Source organism: Hyla sarda, chromosome 4 (genome assembly GCF_029499605.1).
Source record: "Hyla sarda isolate aHylSar1 chromosome 4, aHylSar1.hap1, whole genome shotgun sequence".
Lineage (NCBI taxonomy): Eukaryota > Metazoa > Chordata > Amphibia > Anura > Hylidae > Hyla > Hyla sarda.
The window spans coordinates 405,392,074-405,405,063 of NC_079192.1; the positions used below are offsets into that span (position 1 = coordinate 405,392,074).

Here is a 12,990-nt window from a genome sequence, read left to right on the forward strand (position 1 = left end):
AGAGAGCACCTAGACAGAAAAGAACAAATCAACTTCAGAAGCTCATAAATACTGAAAGGATTAAGATTTTTTAAATAGAAGTAATTTACAAATCTGTTTAACTTTCTGGATAACCCCTTTAAACACAAAACATAAAAAAAAGAATACTTTTTATAAAGTTGCTTCATCTTTAAGTTTTTGGTGCCCTAGGGGGGAAAAATTAGTTTGCAATGGTAGATATTGCCTTTTAAAGGGGTGTTCCGAGCAGGGCTATTAAGATCAGCCAACACCCCTCACCCCTGCTGAGTAAAGAGGCTGCTGCAGTCTCTGCTCTTTCTACCAGATAGAGATCTGTACACTTGGTAGTGGCCATACCTGGTATTGCATATTGCAGTCCACCCCATTGAAGAGAATGGTATGAGCCGCAATGCCAGGTATGGGCACTACTGAGAGTATTGAGCTGTGCCCTTGAATCAGCTGATTATATTTTACTTTTATAAATAATTAAATAATTATTTTTTTCATTTCCTTATTTTCCTTGTATACTCACTTGGTGCTAATCCCCCATAGGTTCATTTCCAACAAGTCACTAGCCATACTTTTTTTTTTTTATGTTTTACCATCTCAGCCCTTCTGAATCTAAGAGCTTTTCATAAAAAAAAAAAAACTATGTACAATAGTTTAAAGGGGTATTCCACTGACCTTGTTCCGAACGCTGCGTGCACGCTGCATTGGTCGTCCACACCCTTCGTGATGTCAGGCCATGCCCCTCAATGCAAGTGTATGGGAGGCGACAGCTGCCACGCCCCCTCCCATGGACTTGGAATGAGGGGGTGTGGCCGGCCCCCGCAGCGTGCACACAGCGTTCGGAGCTTAATGTTCCAAACACTGGCCAGTGGAGTACCCCTTTAATGTATAAAGAGGCCAGTTTAACAAACATGCCTGGAAAATGTGGAAGAATGTGGCCACACCCATGAGGAGCTAGGACTAACTTAAACTGTGGCTAGAGAAGCACAAAACAGATATCCAAACCCTCACAAACACATCTCTACTATGTGTATTGTACTATCTGTAACATATCTGTACTGTACTGTATTTAACATGGTTTAGATGGTACACTACTTTTTTTTTATACCAGCAGTTTTATTTAGACGGGGGCAGCTACAATAACTGTTGCCTGTGTTTGTTTAGTTTTTTTGTACAAATATCTGCTCTTTATGAAAAATTGTGTTCTTTCCTTAAATGAAACAAAAGTAAAAAATGAATAAATAATAATAATTAAAAAAAAATAATAATAAAATGGCAAGATTCAGCCTTAGAATCCAAATGTCTAGAAAATAAACATTTATTGAACAAATACCGAACATCATACAGTACGTAGGTAGTTGGTTTAATATACCATTCATGGTGTGCTTAAAGTCCTGCAACAACTGAGGTCTCACTTGGACAGACGAATGAGTAATGGCGAGGGATATGGGTATCGTCAAACCTAATCTATAACTAATCGTTCAACACTTTGTGCTTTTTGCAGTTATCCAGCAGGGCTGATACAATTTAGTACTCTGCTCTGTAATGCAATTGCAAAAAAAAATAAAAAATAACAACAAAAAATCCCCCCCCCCCCAAAAAAAAATAAAATGAAAATAAAAAATGTAGGACCCCTCAGTAGCAAAAAATAGAAAAAAAAAACATATGCAAAATTCATTGTAAGACCAGACAACTATAAGTTTAACATTTAGTAGGGAATTAAGACACAGCTACCCGTTAGTGCTCAGAATTTGTTCATACTATTAAAAACATAAATTAATAATTATAAAATTTTATGTTCATTAGAATAATTCCAGTGTGACTGGCAGGAGATACAAATTGAACACATTTAGCTAATAGTTGAGATTTGTATTATAGTTTATTCCGTTTGGTCCCTTCTCATCAGTCCTACAGTCCCATATATATATAATGTTGTGGCCTCTCTCTCTCTCTCATTTTCTTTAGACTTTTCTGTAAAATGTATAATTTAAAAAAATATCTACAAAAACCCCTCCTCCAGCGTGAAAAGGTGCAATGCTCCCGGTAGACTAGGAATATCAGCAATGAACGAAGCATTTCCTCCCTGCCTGTAACAAAAGGGTTTAATTTTCTTAACAAAGAAAATTAAGTGTGCAAAATGGCGCCATAGTGGTCCTGTAACGTGGGTTGATAGGCACCGCCGTGCTCTACTTGCAGGTAAAAACTTCTGTCCTTTCGCTGCATGTGTTGCATTTGACAAAACAGCACCAGTGAAATTTACAGTTGCACTGCCATACTTTGGTGTACTGGTGGGTGTTGTATCCACGACCGCAACACATGAGGTCACAACCGTCCACATGAGGGGAGGTGCGGTTACAGAGCCGGCCCTGAGTCCCCACGCTCCCCGTGGTGCTGTCTTCCTCACAGTAGTTTGGAGAACGCTCAATGTACACCAGATCTGTATCCATGGGTTTCTGGTAATTTTTGACTTTTTTGATGGTAAGGAAAGTGGGCTGGCGTAGCCGGTGGGCCCTCACCACTTCCACGTGTACGGCACTATTGTACTTCTCTTTTAAAATAAATCCAATATCCCGGAATTTCGGCAAAGTGTTCCAACAAGTTTTAGTGGTACAGGATCCCGAGACCCCATGGCATTTACATTCCAGCTTCATCTGTTCTTCTAATGCCTGAGTGGGAAGATAAAAAAAAACATATATTATAGATTATATTCATATAGTCTTCTCAATAGTGTCAAACGAGTGCCCTAGTAAGAGCAATGATGTGGCCTTGGGTTGTATGGTACCATGTGCATGGTATCTCTCCCCCCCCACACACACACACACACACACACACACACTAAAGCTGTACCATAAAGTGTGGTAGGTAATTTAATTATAGGGCAAATGAGTCAGCTGTACTAGGACACATTGAAATAGGTACTCAGTCTAGGGGTATCTATGGCAAGCACTTGGGTGGTTGGTATGAAGGCTAAGAAAGTGCTAACCATAGATGCTGTTATGTGGGAAATCTGAGATAGTAAATTTTTGTCCTGGGTGAAGAAATGGAGGAAAGGGGTAAATTTAAGGTATGTTTGCAATAGGCCCACTGTTTTAAGTAATACTACTAACTATGTCCTAGGTGCCCTGGCCATTAGGTCCTGACAGGTGATGGGCTCTGTATGACTACAAGGGTACATAAGCCAAATCATTTGATTAAAGAAAGCCAAACCTGATGATTTTGATGGGATTTTTTTTAACCATCTAATGCATATGGTGGCCTCCTGGTTGCCCCTTGACGAGAAGAGATTGGTCAGGCATGTTGTATTTCAACATATCCAATCCTTTTGTCCTCAGGGAGGCTTTCTCTCCCTATTCATATGTAGAACCATATGTGCAGGTGTAAGTAGGGATTGGGAGAGATGATTATTGGTTGTACATGCAATAACGTATATGACCAAGAGACAAGAGTGGCGCAATCAGTAACCCCAAACATCCCTGTTAAAGGAAACCTGTAGTGGAATATAACTTATCCCTAGGGGATAAATTATAGATCGCGGGGGGTCCAACCGCTGGGACCCCCCGCGATCTCCTGTACGGGGCCGCGGCAGTCCGCATGAAGGAGGCGTTCCGTCCCCGCATGACGCAGCGGCGGACATGCCTCCTTCATATATCCCATATACATACATGGAGAGGGTGTGTCTGCCGAGCCTTCCTGCTGGGGAATGCACGGTGCTTTCTGCGGACTGCCGCGGCCCTGTACAGAAGATCGCAGGGGTCCCAGCAGTTGGACCCCCCCTGATCTATAACCTATCCCCTATCCTTCTGAGGTTTTATTCCACTACAGTATTCCTTTAAGCTTGCTTCACCAGGACTGTCCGGCCAACTAGTCAAATCCTTATTTCTTATGGTATGGTGGGTTTCAGCCAAATACATTACATTGTGATATTCAGGAGTGATGCTTAAAATACTGCTGGTGAAATTCAAAAAGTGGATATTTACTTGTAAGATCACCAGAGCTGATGGCAATTGGCTATCACACTATGTTATGTATGGTCAACCCCACATCATGTTCCTATAAAGAGGACTATCGGGGAGACCTTGACTGATGTGGTAGTGGGCTTATGTTGAGGATTATTACTGGATTACCCCTTTTCCCTTTTGTAGTGTGCTGTTATGCCCTTGATAGATACTATACATGCACCATTGTCCTGGATGGAACCACAAAGCTGGTACAGAATGATTTTTCTAAGTCGTAAGCTAATACTTCCCTGGGTTTGGCAGCCTCATTATTCAGATTCCTCAGAAAATGATGCTGAATGAGGAATATCAATACCAGGTTTGGCCTTCTGCAGAATCCCCACCTCTGGCCTGAAGCCAATGTCTATAGAATTAACCAGGTTCAGTGGTGGCTGCCAGGGAGCTCCTGATTACAGATGGAAAACCCATTAGCTATGGTGACCGCTCTTATTCTCCGATGGATTAATCACATATCAAGCCCTCACATGCAGAGATACATACATTGCTCCAATGCACAAGGCCTAAGGCTAATGTACTGCATTCCAGGTCCCCACATTCAGCATTAGGCAACCAATGAAACATAAAGCAGGTGTGAAGACCTACAAGTGAAGCAAGAGCCCAAGAGCTGTATGTTATGCCTATGAATTCTGCACCTCAGAGGTCAATTACTCCGTTTCAATTCCTTCACCATTTTCAAAATCTCTGCTTGCTGCCAACAAATAGACACATGTATATATCGAAAGCTAAAAACATTTCCTGTCCCAGTCCTGCTCATGCAGCTGCTGGAGAAGATATAATATCAGGTACATAGTAGGTAAAATATATCAGCCTAGGAAGGAGGAGAGGAGAAAGACTGGGTCCTCGGCTTTCGAATGCGAGCACGACTATCTCAATTTCCTGATTCAATGTAGGAGATATGTCGGCACTTCCGTGGAATCCATGGTGGTGCACGAGGTAGGGTCAAGTATCTAGTAATAAAGATGGTACCCAGCACTCAACAGTCTTGCAAAGTGAAGATTTATTAAGTCATAACACGGTACCGGGCTGGTGTAAGGATTTTTGCCACCCTAAGCAAAAGCAAATTTTTCCGTCCCTTGACCCAGCCCATTGGCTCCACCCTTTAACAGGCCTCACTTTACTACTGTAGTGACATCCTGTAAAAAAACACCCTCCTCATGTAATCTCCTTACTACTGTGGTAACACACTACAGTTACAACAAAGCCCCTCCTGGCTGGGCAGGTGCTTCAGGTGAGCAGCTGGTGCTTCAGATGCTGGTTACTAACTTTTTTGCAGCTGGCAGAGCGGCACCCTTATCAAGAGGGTCCTCTAGGCAGCTGCCTATTTTGCCTATAGGAAGAACCGGCCCTGCACGGTATAAGAGGGACGCGTTTCAGCATAAGAGCCTTCCTCAGGGTTGGGGTTAGGGTTAGGTCAGGGGGTGTGGCTCCTGAGGTCAAAGGTCACTCCCAGCCACCAAGCCAGCTAGTGCTGGACCCAGCTGGTGTTGCTGGTGTGCCCGCATTCAACTTCTATTGTTGCACCCAGCTAAACACATCCCTCTTGTACCGTGTAAATGTAATAATTCAATAAATGATAATAATTCATCATAACCTCTATCAGTTGGCCAGAGTAAAGATCGGCTGGCTACACACAGTGTTCGTCTCTTCTGGGGGGTCCACTTGTTAATGAATGAAAGCCTATTGATTTGGATGGCAAGCATGTAATACTTCACTTCCCCTCTGGAGGCACTGCAGGGAAATTGAACGCCTGCTGATTTGTTCCACTGTTCTTTAAATTTCACAAAGCAAGGTTGAGTTTGCCTGACAACACCTTACTGTACCTGCCTATTTGTTTTTGGCTACCCTGATCATTGGGTGGGGGTGGGGGGGGGGGAGGCACATTCCTGTAACAGATGTTGACTGCAGCAGAATTTACACGGCCTTTTGTATCTGTCTAGTAGACATAAAATAACAGCCTTCTGCTACATGTCAATCACCATTATTATGAGCTCAGCCCTCGACTAATAAAAAATGACATGTATGCGAGGAATTCTATCTAGAATTCAGCTGGGTGAGCTGCTCCGTATAATTATCCATTTTACAAATATCCAGACACCTTCTATTGTAATCATACAGGCATTATGAAGGGCCTGCGGTCTATTCAGGCAGGTACTTGTCAGTAGGGGCTGCAGCTTGGGTAACAACTATAAATTTAGATGACAGCAGATAAACCGTCAGGTAGCGCCAGGGCAGGTGGAAACGCCTTGGGCCTATGTTGAGAGAAATGCCACCTAAGAAATATAAGCAATAAAAATTTCATGAGACGTTTTATAGGACAAGTGGTGATCACAGTTTACAGATTCCAACATCTGAATAATAGGTTGGCTGCCTCATGGCGGAAATGGTTAAATTGAGTCTACTGAAGACAGGGTCAGACGGGCCCAACAATGTATTGTGAAGGTCCTCTGCCCAAATGCAAACTCTCTAACATGACCCTCATCTGCCATGTATAATAATGGTGTCTCTTTATGGGGAGAGGGTTCTTTGAGCCCCACTGGGCATCAGGGACCAGATGTCACTAAAAACCTTGCACCAGGACCTGATTAAGGTTAGAGGAGGTCCCCGGGAGAAAAAAAAATGTAAAGACACCCAATTTTGGCATGATTGGCCAACTGTTTAATGTGTATGGAGGCTTCCCGACTCTTACTGCCCCATCCTTTTGGTCTTGTAGAGATAAGCTGCCTCTAGAGGAGTCTGGTAGTAATTTACCCCTGTACTTTACATTCAGAATATACAAACTCTCAGCTGGACCGAAGGAAGGGTTCGGGAGAGATAGCTGTCATCTAAATGAACGTTTGACCGATAGTTATCTCATGTGTATGGATCCCTTAAACCCACCACAGTGCCAACTGCAGTCTCATATAAGAGAAGCCTCCTGGGCCTCCTTGCAAGTGGGCTTAAATGATGTCACCTGAATGGAAGAGGGCTCCTGATAGGCTGCAGGCTAAAACTAGCTTGTAGCCTAAAAGTTAAATAACAGGGCAAGGCATGCCAGTCCAACAAGTAATGATTTTTGGTTGGTGTTTACCAATACAGAATATAGTATTCAAGGGTACCATTTCCACAAATAGTTTGGATTTTAGGGGTCAACCAACCTTATAAAATGTATAGTTTATCCTGATTGGCAGGTTTGGGTGTCTCTATTTTGGCTGAGGGGGGGGGGGGGGGTAATGTTTTTTCTGGAGTTTCTCCTCCAAATTGGCACGTGGAGTTTTATAGGCCATGCAATGCTCCACTGGAAAAATATGCGAAATAGCTCTTCTCCAGAAGAATGATCGGAAGAGAGCTTGTTTTCCGTTGCCACCTATTAAAGGTGGCACCAGAGAGCACCATCTATTTTGGCTGATAACCCCAGTCATGTGTAAAGGCTCAGACTATCATTTCTTGTTTTTTTGGCTAGGTTCAAATTTAGTATATGTTCTTATCAGTGTTGTGCCTGGTCAAGTAGTAAGGATACTGTTAAATACACAGAGTCGAACCTTTGAGTAAGAGGGCTTAACCCAACTGGGTTAACCCTTTCTGAGCACACACCTCTAGTTTCCCAGCTTTCTGGCTGCTAGTCCTTAAGAGGTAGTTTTATGGATCCATCTAAATGTCTGGGCTGTATATGACACAATAATTATCTGATCACTTTTTCTTTTGGCCCCTGTTTTGTGAGTCCATCAGGTTCCTCACCTCCCTGCTCCCCCGAGTCCCTGTTTTTATAGAGAGTGCAATCAGTTGTTGTGCTCCTTGGGTCATACTTTTTGGCTCTTCCTAAGCTGTTTGGCTCTTCCTAAGCTTCAGCCAAGGGTAGACATTATTCCTGGAGCCTTGCATGTGCCTATTGGCCTACAGAAGAATGTTTCTGGGCCCCCACTCCTTTATCAGAAGGGCTTACAATTAACCCAATTCTTGTGCACTTTGTGGATAACACATTCACACTTTTATGCACTCTGGTGACGTGCCTGGGCTCTTTAAAGAACAAAAAGAACTAAGACTTGGGGATAGCTTCCTTTAGGTGGCATTAGAGATACAGTTTTCAGGAGCAGAGCTAATTTGCATATACCTTTTCCCAGAAAACATTGCCCTAAAACGTCAGCTAAATCTCCTCCAGTAGAATGAGTACATGTCTTGACATTTCCACCATCTCCCTGTCATTAATACATCAACTCTATTTCACTAAGTTATGAGGTCAGATCGGGCACATTCTGCAAATGGCAGCTCTGTACAGAGGAGCAAAACAAGGCCAAGGTGTACATTCCTCAGCCCAAACCCATCGGCCCACATCTCTAGTCCTGCACTGTATAACAAGGACCATTGTTTCTGTGACAGGTTTACACCGTCACAACAATAATTGTGCTTCTTGTTCAGAAGATGAGCCCCTTCGCTCTAGGCAAATGATTGGCATTCTCTGTGCAGTATTTACAACTCTCCTTCACCTTTCACACCTACAGATCTCTGTTGGACATTTTTAGAGGGTTTGTTAAGTCATTAACCCCTTTCCTGACCATGTAGTTAGGTCTTGTAGTTTGAGGTTAGAGGTCGAGGGGGTCAGGTCTGGGTGGTCCTTTGGTTGCAGACAAGATCATCTGATGTGGTGCGGTGATCACCATAGTTGCCTAAAGGGGCCTTTAAGCAGTTGTACAGTTTAGTAAACCTATTTCATACACCCTATTAGGGGATTGTGAGGTTATAAAGGTGGCTCCTCTCTTCAGAATCCACATTACTTGACCGGAATGACGAGCAAATGCAATGAGAGTCTCTTGTTCTGGAGGACCTGCCTTATCCTGTATTACACATACAACACATTAATATCAATGGACACTGTGTAATGTTTAACTTCCCCTAAGGTGGCGCTGCAGGGTAATTGAGCAGTCACTGCCAGGAATAATCACTGATCACAATTATTGTCATGGAACCCTTCTAAAATTCCAAAGAGGAGAACCCCTTTAAGTACTTGTTATTAAACTTTTTCATATATATCTGTTCCTAGATATCTAATTGACCTAATTGACAACTAATATGGCTGCCAGGGTTCGGAATTCACATCTACTTTATTATGAGATAATATAGTAGCATATGGCAGGGATGTTTGTCTTTTGTTCCGACGCCAAGGAAACTTTGTGACAAATTAAGAATTGTATAAAGAGATGTAGTTGTTGGTCAACGGGGTCCACGTCTTCCCCAATATGTAACTTATTCATCCAGCATAATTACAAATATATAGGGAAAATACTATGTGCCAGGGATGTGCTTATATAAAACTTAGCTTTTAATTTATCAAAAATGCTAAAAAAGATTTTTGTGTTTAGTGATGTATAGATGATATTTGTTAGATCACTAGTATCATTGATCTACACTGGCCTCTGCAGGGCCCAGCCAGTCCAGTGCGACCAATCACCCTAGGCGGCACTTGCACACCACAAGGTGATAATAGTTATAAACCACAACGCGTTTCTACCTGCTGGTACTGAGCAGGTGTCCTCAGGAGGTATAGACAGTGATCATATAAATAATTTGCTAGAGGATTGTTATATCCCTACTAGCTCCACAATTACAGCTAAAAGAAAATTCTAGCTCCAAGATCAGACCGCTATCATGATAGACAATAATACTACATAAGTTGACATGGGTGCCTGTAAAAAAGAATATTTCTTCTATCCCTACAGTATTTGCTCATTCGGAGCTTATACAGCTTAGGAACCTGTGGGGAGAAATAATATAGGCTTTCCCTAGTAGTTACACGTGGTGTATAGTTGCAGTCTGGGGCAATCTGCCTCCGTGATCTCCACGGTTAGTTGTAAGCAGAGTGCTTAGACGCGTCCCCGCTCTCCGCTGGGTGCCGGAAGTGTCCGGACACTCTCACCTGATGCGGTGAGATGTGGCGTCTGTCGTCAGTGATCTAACAAATATCATCTATACATCACTAAACACAAAAATCTTTTTTAGCATTTTTGATAAATTAAAAGCTAAGTTTTATATAAGCACATCCCTGGCACATAGTATTTGCCCTATATATTTGACAAATTAAGAAGTTAGTCCTTGGGCCCACCAGAGTATTCAGAGGCCCGTAAGATCTGAGGTATGTAAGATCTAATATGTTATTTGTGAACTATCTCATAAAATAAAGATCCTAATGATCAGCAATTGATTGGCTCTAAAGTCACCATAAAATGGAGTTGTCTTCTCTGGGACCTTTAGGGCCATGCTGCATTAGGAACAAATTTTTGTCCGGGCCAACTGGAGAATCTTCTTGTACTCTGGTGGTCCAGTCAAACACCAGTGGTCTTATTGAATTTCACAAGACATCTTCCAGCAATAATAAGGAAGCGTTTGATTGAAAAGGATGAAGATTTTTTGTCCAAGTGAAAACCCTTGTTAAACTTTAATCTTTTTAAAGTTTGTAAATTTTTAGGTAATTAAAGTTAATTTACTCATCATTGAAGAAGTTTGTAATAGGTTGTACTTAGGGGCTTAGCTATAAGGGATGCACAGACAGCAGTTACATCGGGGTCCGGGTGCCTGATGGGACCCAAAGGCCCCTTTGTGGCTAAGAAGACACCAGTATTATAAATGGCACATGATAGGTGGGGAGCCCTGCTATAGATTTTTTTTTATTGGAGCCTAGGAGCTTCACTCTGGTTGAACTTGATGGACCTGCGTCTTTTTTTAACCCAACCATATAATTGTGTAAGCCAAGCGGAGTCAGCGAAAGCTAACTTCTATCAGACCGCGGTGTAATGGCCCCCTCGGATCTGCCAAAGACGATCATGTTTTACTGTTAATAATGACGGAAATATTAACCAGGAAACACACTGCGTAAAGCATCTGAACAGATTCTGGGCCATGGACTTAGCCAATTTCTATAAAAAATATATTACTTTTCTCTGTGATCAACAAGGCTGGCCGCCAGTGCATGTGGCCGACTGACGAACAGGAAAGTCCATTATATAGGGGGGCAAATAAGGAAAACTGCAGCATACAGAGATGTATTTACCCCTAGGCCTGTTCTTTATAAAGGACGTATGTCTGAAGAACTTACAGCAGCCCCCTACTGTGCATAAAAAATGTGAAAACCACTTATTAGTATCTTCTTAGTTGAGTTATGATTTGTTGAACTTACAGCTCCTAGGCCTGAGGCTGCACTACTGAGAGATTCTAATGACTACACTTCCGGTTCCAATTACTACACTTCCTGTTCTGATTCCTCACGGCTGCAGTGTCGTTGTGGAGATCCAATGCGGACATAAGTCACCATAATTTACCCTTTCCTTCATAACGTCTATTCACACAGCAGAATTTCCACCTGCGGAATTCTGCACAGATTCTGCATATGAATTCTGCCTCAAATTAAAGGGGTACTCCACTGGCCAACGATGGAAGTAAATGTTCCGGATGCTGTTTTTTCGCGCTGCGGGGGTCGGCCACGCCCCTCAGGACATCACGCTTCCTCAATGCAAGTCAATGGGCAGGGGCCTGACAGCCGCCACGCCCCATCCATTTGACTTGCATTGAGGGGGCGTGGCCGTGATGTCACGAGGGGTGTGGAAGACCCCTGCAGCGCAAAAACAGCGTTCGGGACATTTACTTCCGAACGCTGACCAGTGAAGTACCCCTTTAAGGGGCCCTGTACTATAAAGTAGTGGTGCACAGCTGAAATCACAATAAAGGTGCACCTTTTCTTTCATATATTTCCTATCCCTATGGAAACTGTCAGGGCAAGAGAGAGCTGAGTACTTGTTCTCCAAATTTGAACAGGCATTCTCCTATCCTCCATAACATGAGCAAATGGAAGAACACTGTCTCTGTGATACCTTTGAGATTGGGATACAAGGCCAGGATTCAGGGAAGAAGTGTGTTATAAGTAATAAGGCCTTCGGGGCATCTTATCTTTTAAAATCAGGACATTGGGGTGACAAATAGCTCTCCCCCCCCCCCCCCCCCCCCATATCATCGACCAATAAATGTGACTTGTTTACCCTGATCTAGAATACCTTTCTTCCAGCCTCATTATTGTGAAGGTTCATGAGCCGCCGGGCATTTTTTCTTATTTCTCTGGCATCCACAAACTTCCTTGAGAATTCAATGCCATACTTAATGTCGGCCGAGCATCCTCCCCACTTCCAGCCCTCCTCCTGGTTGTAGTATCCCTGCTTCTCTCGGTCACAGCCACAGTTGCTGAAATTTCCTTGGCTGCAGGCGGAGGTCACAGCATGGGCTACCCCAGCGGCAGTGATGGCGTAGGTAAAGGCGGCTTCCCTGCTACCTGTGGAGACAGAACACAAAAACTTCATGTTCACGGGAAGTAAGACAAATAATACAAGATTCGTCCTTTCAATGATTTAACTCAAGTTCTGGTTAGCCCAAGCCAAAGTAAAATGCCAACCCAGGCGTCAACAACCTACAGTGTGGTGCCCAATCCATGTGCTGGTACCACCACACCCACCATCCTGGCACTTGTTGGTGGCACCATCGTATCATGCTTACGAGAAAACACTCATTCCATTGTCATCCAAGCCATCTTCTCCTACTTGTTATGCGGGGGGAAAAAAATTTTAGCCTACCCGTGGGGGTACACATGGTGGGTACTATACTCAGGTTCAGGAAAACCAAGAGCAACCTGGGCTTCAACCAAAACCATGACAACTGGAAGGCCCATGTTTACTATAAACCCTTATGTGTCTACTTTATTGTTATTGTATGTGTGTAGGTTAAAAATGGCTAGGATCTGTTTTTTTGTTTTTTTTTACTAAAACACTGACAATATCTTGTCTGACTTTAACAATATGACATGATGAGCAGCAAAACATCTAGACCTAGATTCCTGAGAGGGGATATTTACGCACAGTAAATATCTGTAATTCTTCTCATTCTTCTATGACCTTAAAGGTACGTAATGCCACTGTCATATGGGAATCTCAGTAAGAGATGAGTCTGTCACCGGCAT

At 43.0% G+C, this 12,990-nt stretch overlaps 2 protein-coding genes across 13 annotated transcripts in view; one reads left to right on the forward strand and one right to left on the reverse strand.

The window, feature by feature from the left end:
* The window catches only part of ATXN10 (ataxin 10), a 257,913-nt gene that overhangs the window by 216,062 nt on the left and 28,861 nt on the right, over positions 1 to 12,990 (forward strand). The gene's annotated exons all lie outside the window — the stretch shown is intronic.
* The window catches only part of WNT7B (Wnt family member 7B), a 248,747-nt gene continuing 236,321 nt past the window's right edge, over positions 565 to 12,990 (reverse strand). For 9 of the 11 annotated variants that reach the window (XM_056517507.1, XM_056517508.1, XM_056517506.1 and 6 more), the window contains 2 exons: positions 12,038 to 12,309; positions 566 to 2,672 (listed from right to left, as the gene is read on the reverse strand). In XM_056517507.1, coding sequence (XP_056373482.1) covers positions 2,193 to 2,672; positions 12,038 to 12,309 — 752 coding nt within the window. In that variant the 3' untranslated portion in view covers positions 566 to 2,192. Of the gene's footprint in view, positions 2,673 to 12,037; positions 12,310 to 12,990 lie in introns of all 11 variants that reach the window. The other 2 variants (XM_056517505.1, XM_056517504.1) reach the window with 2 other exon arrangements.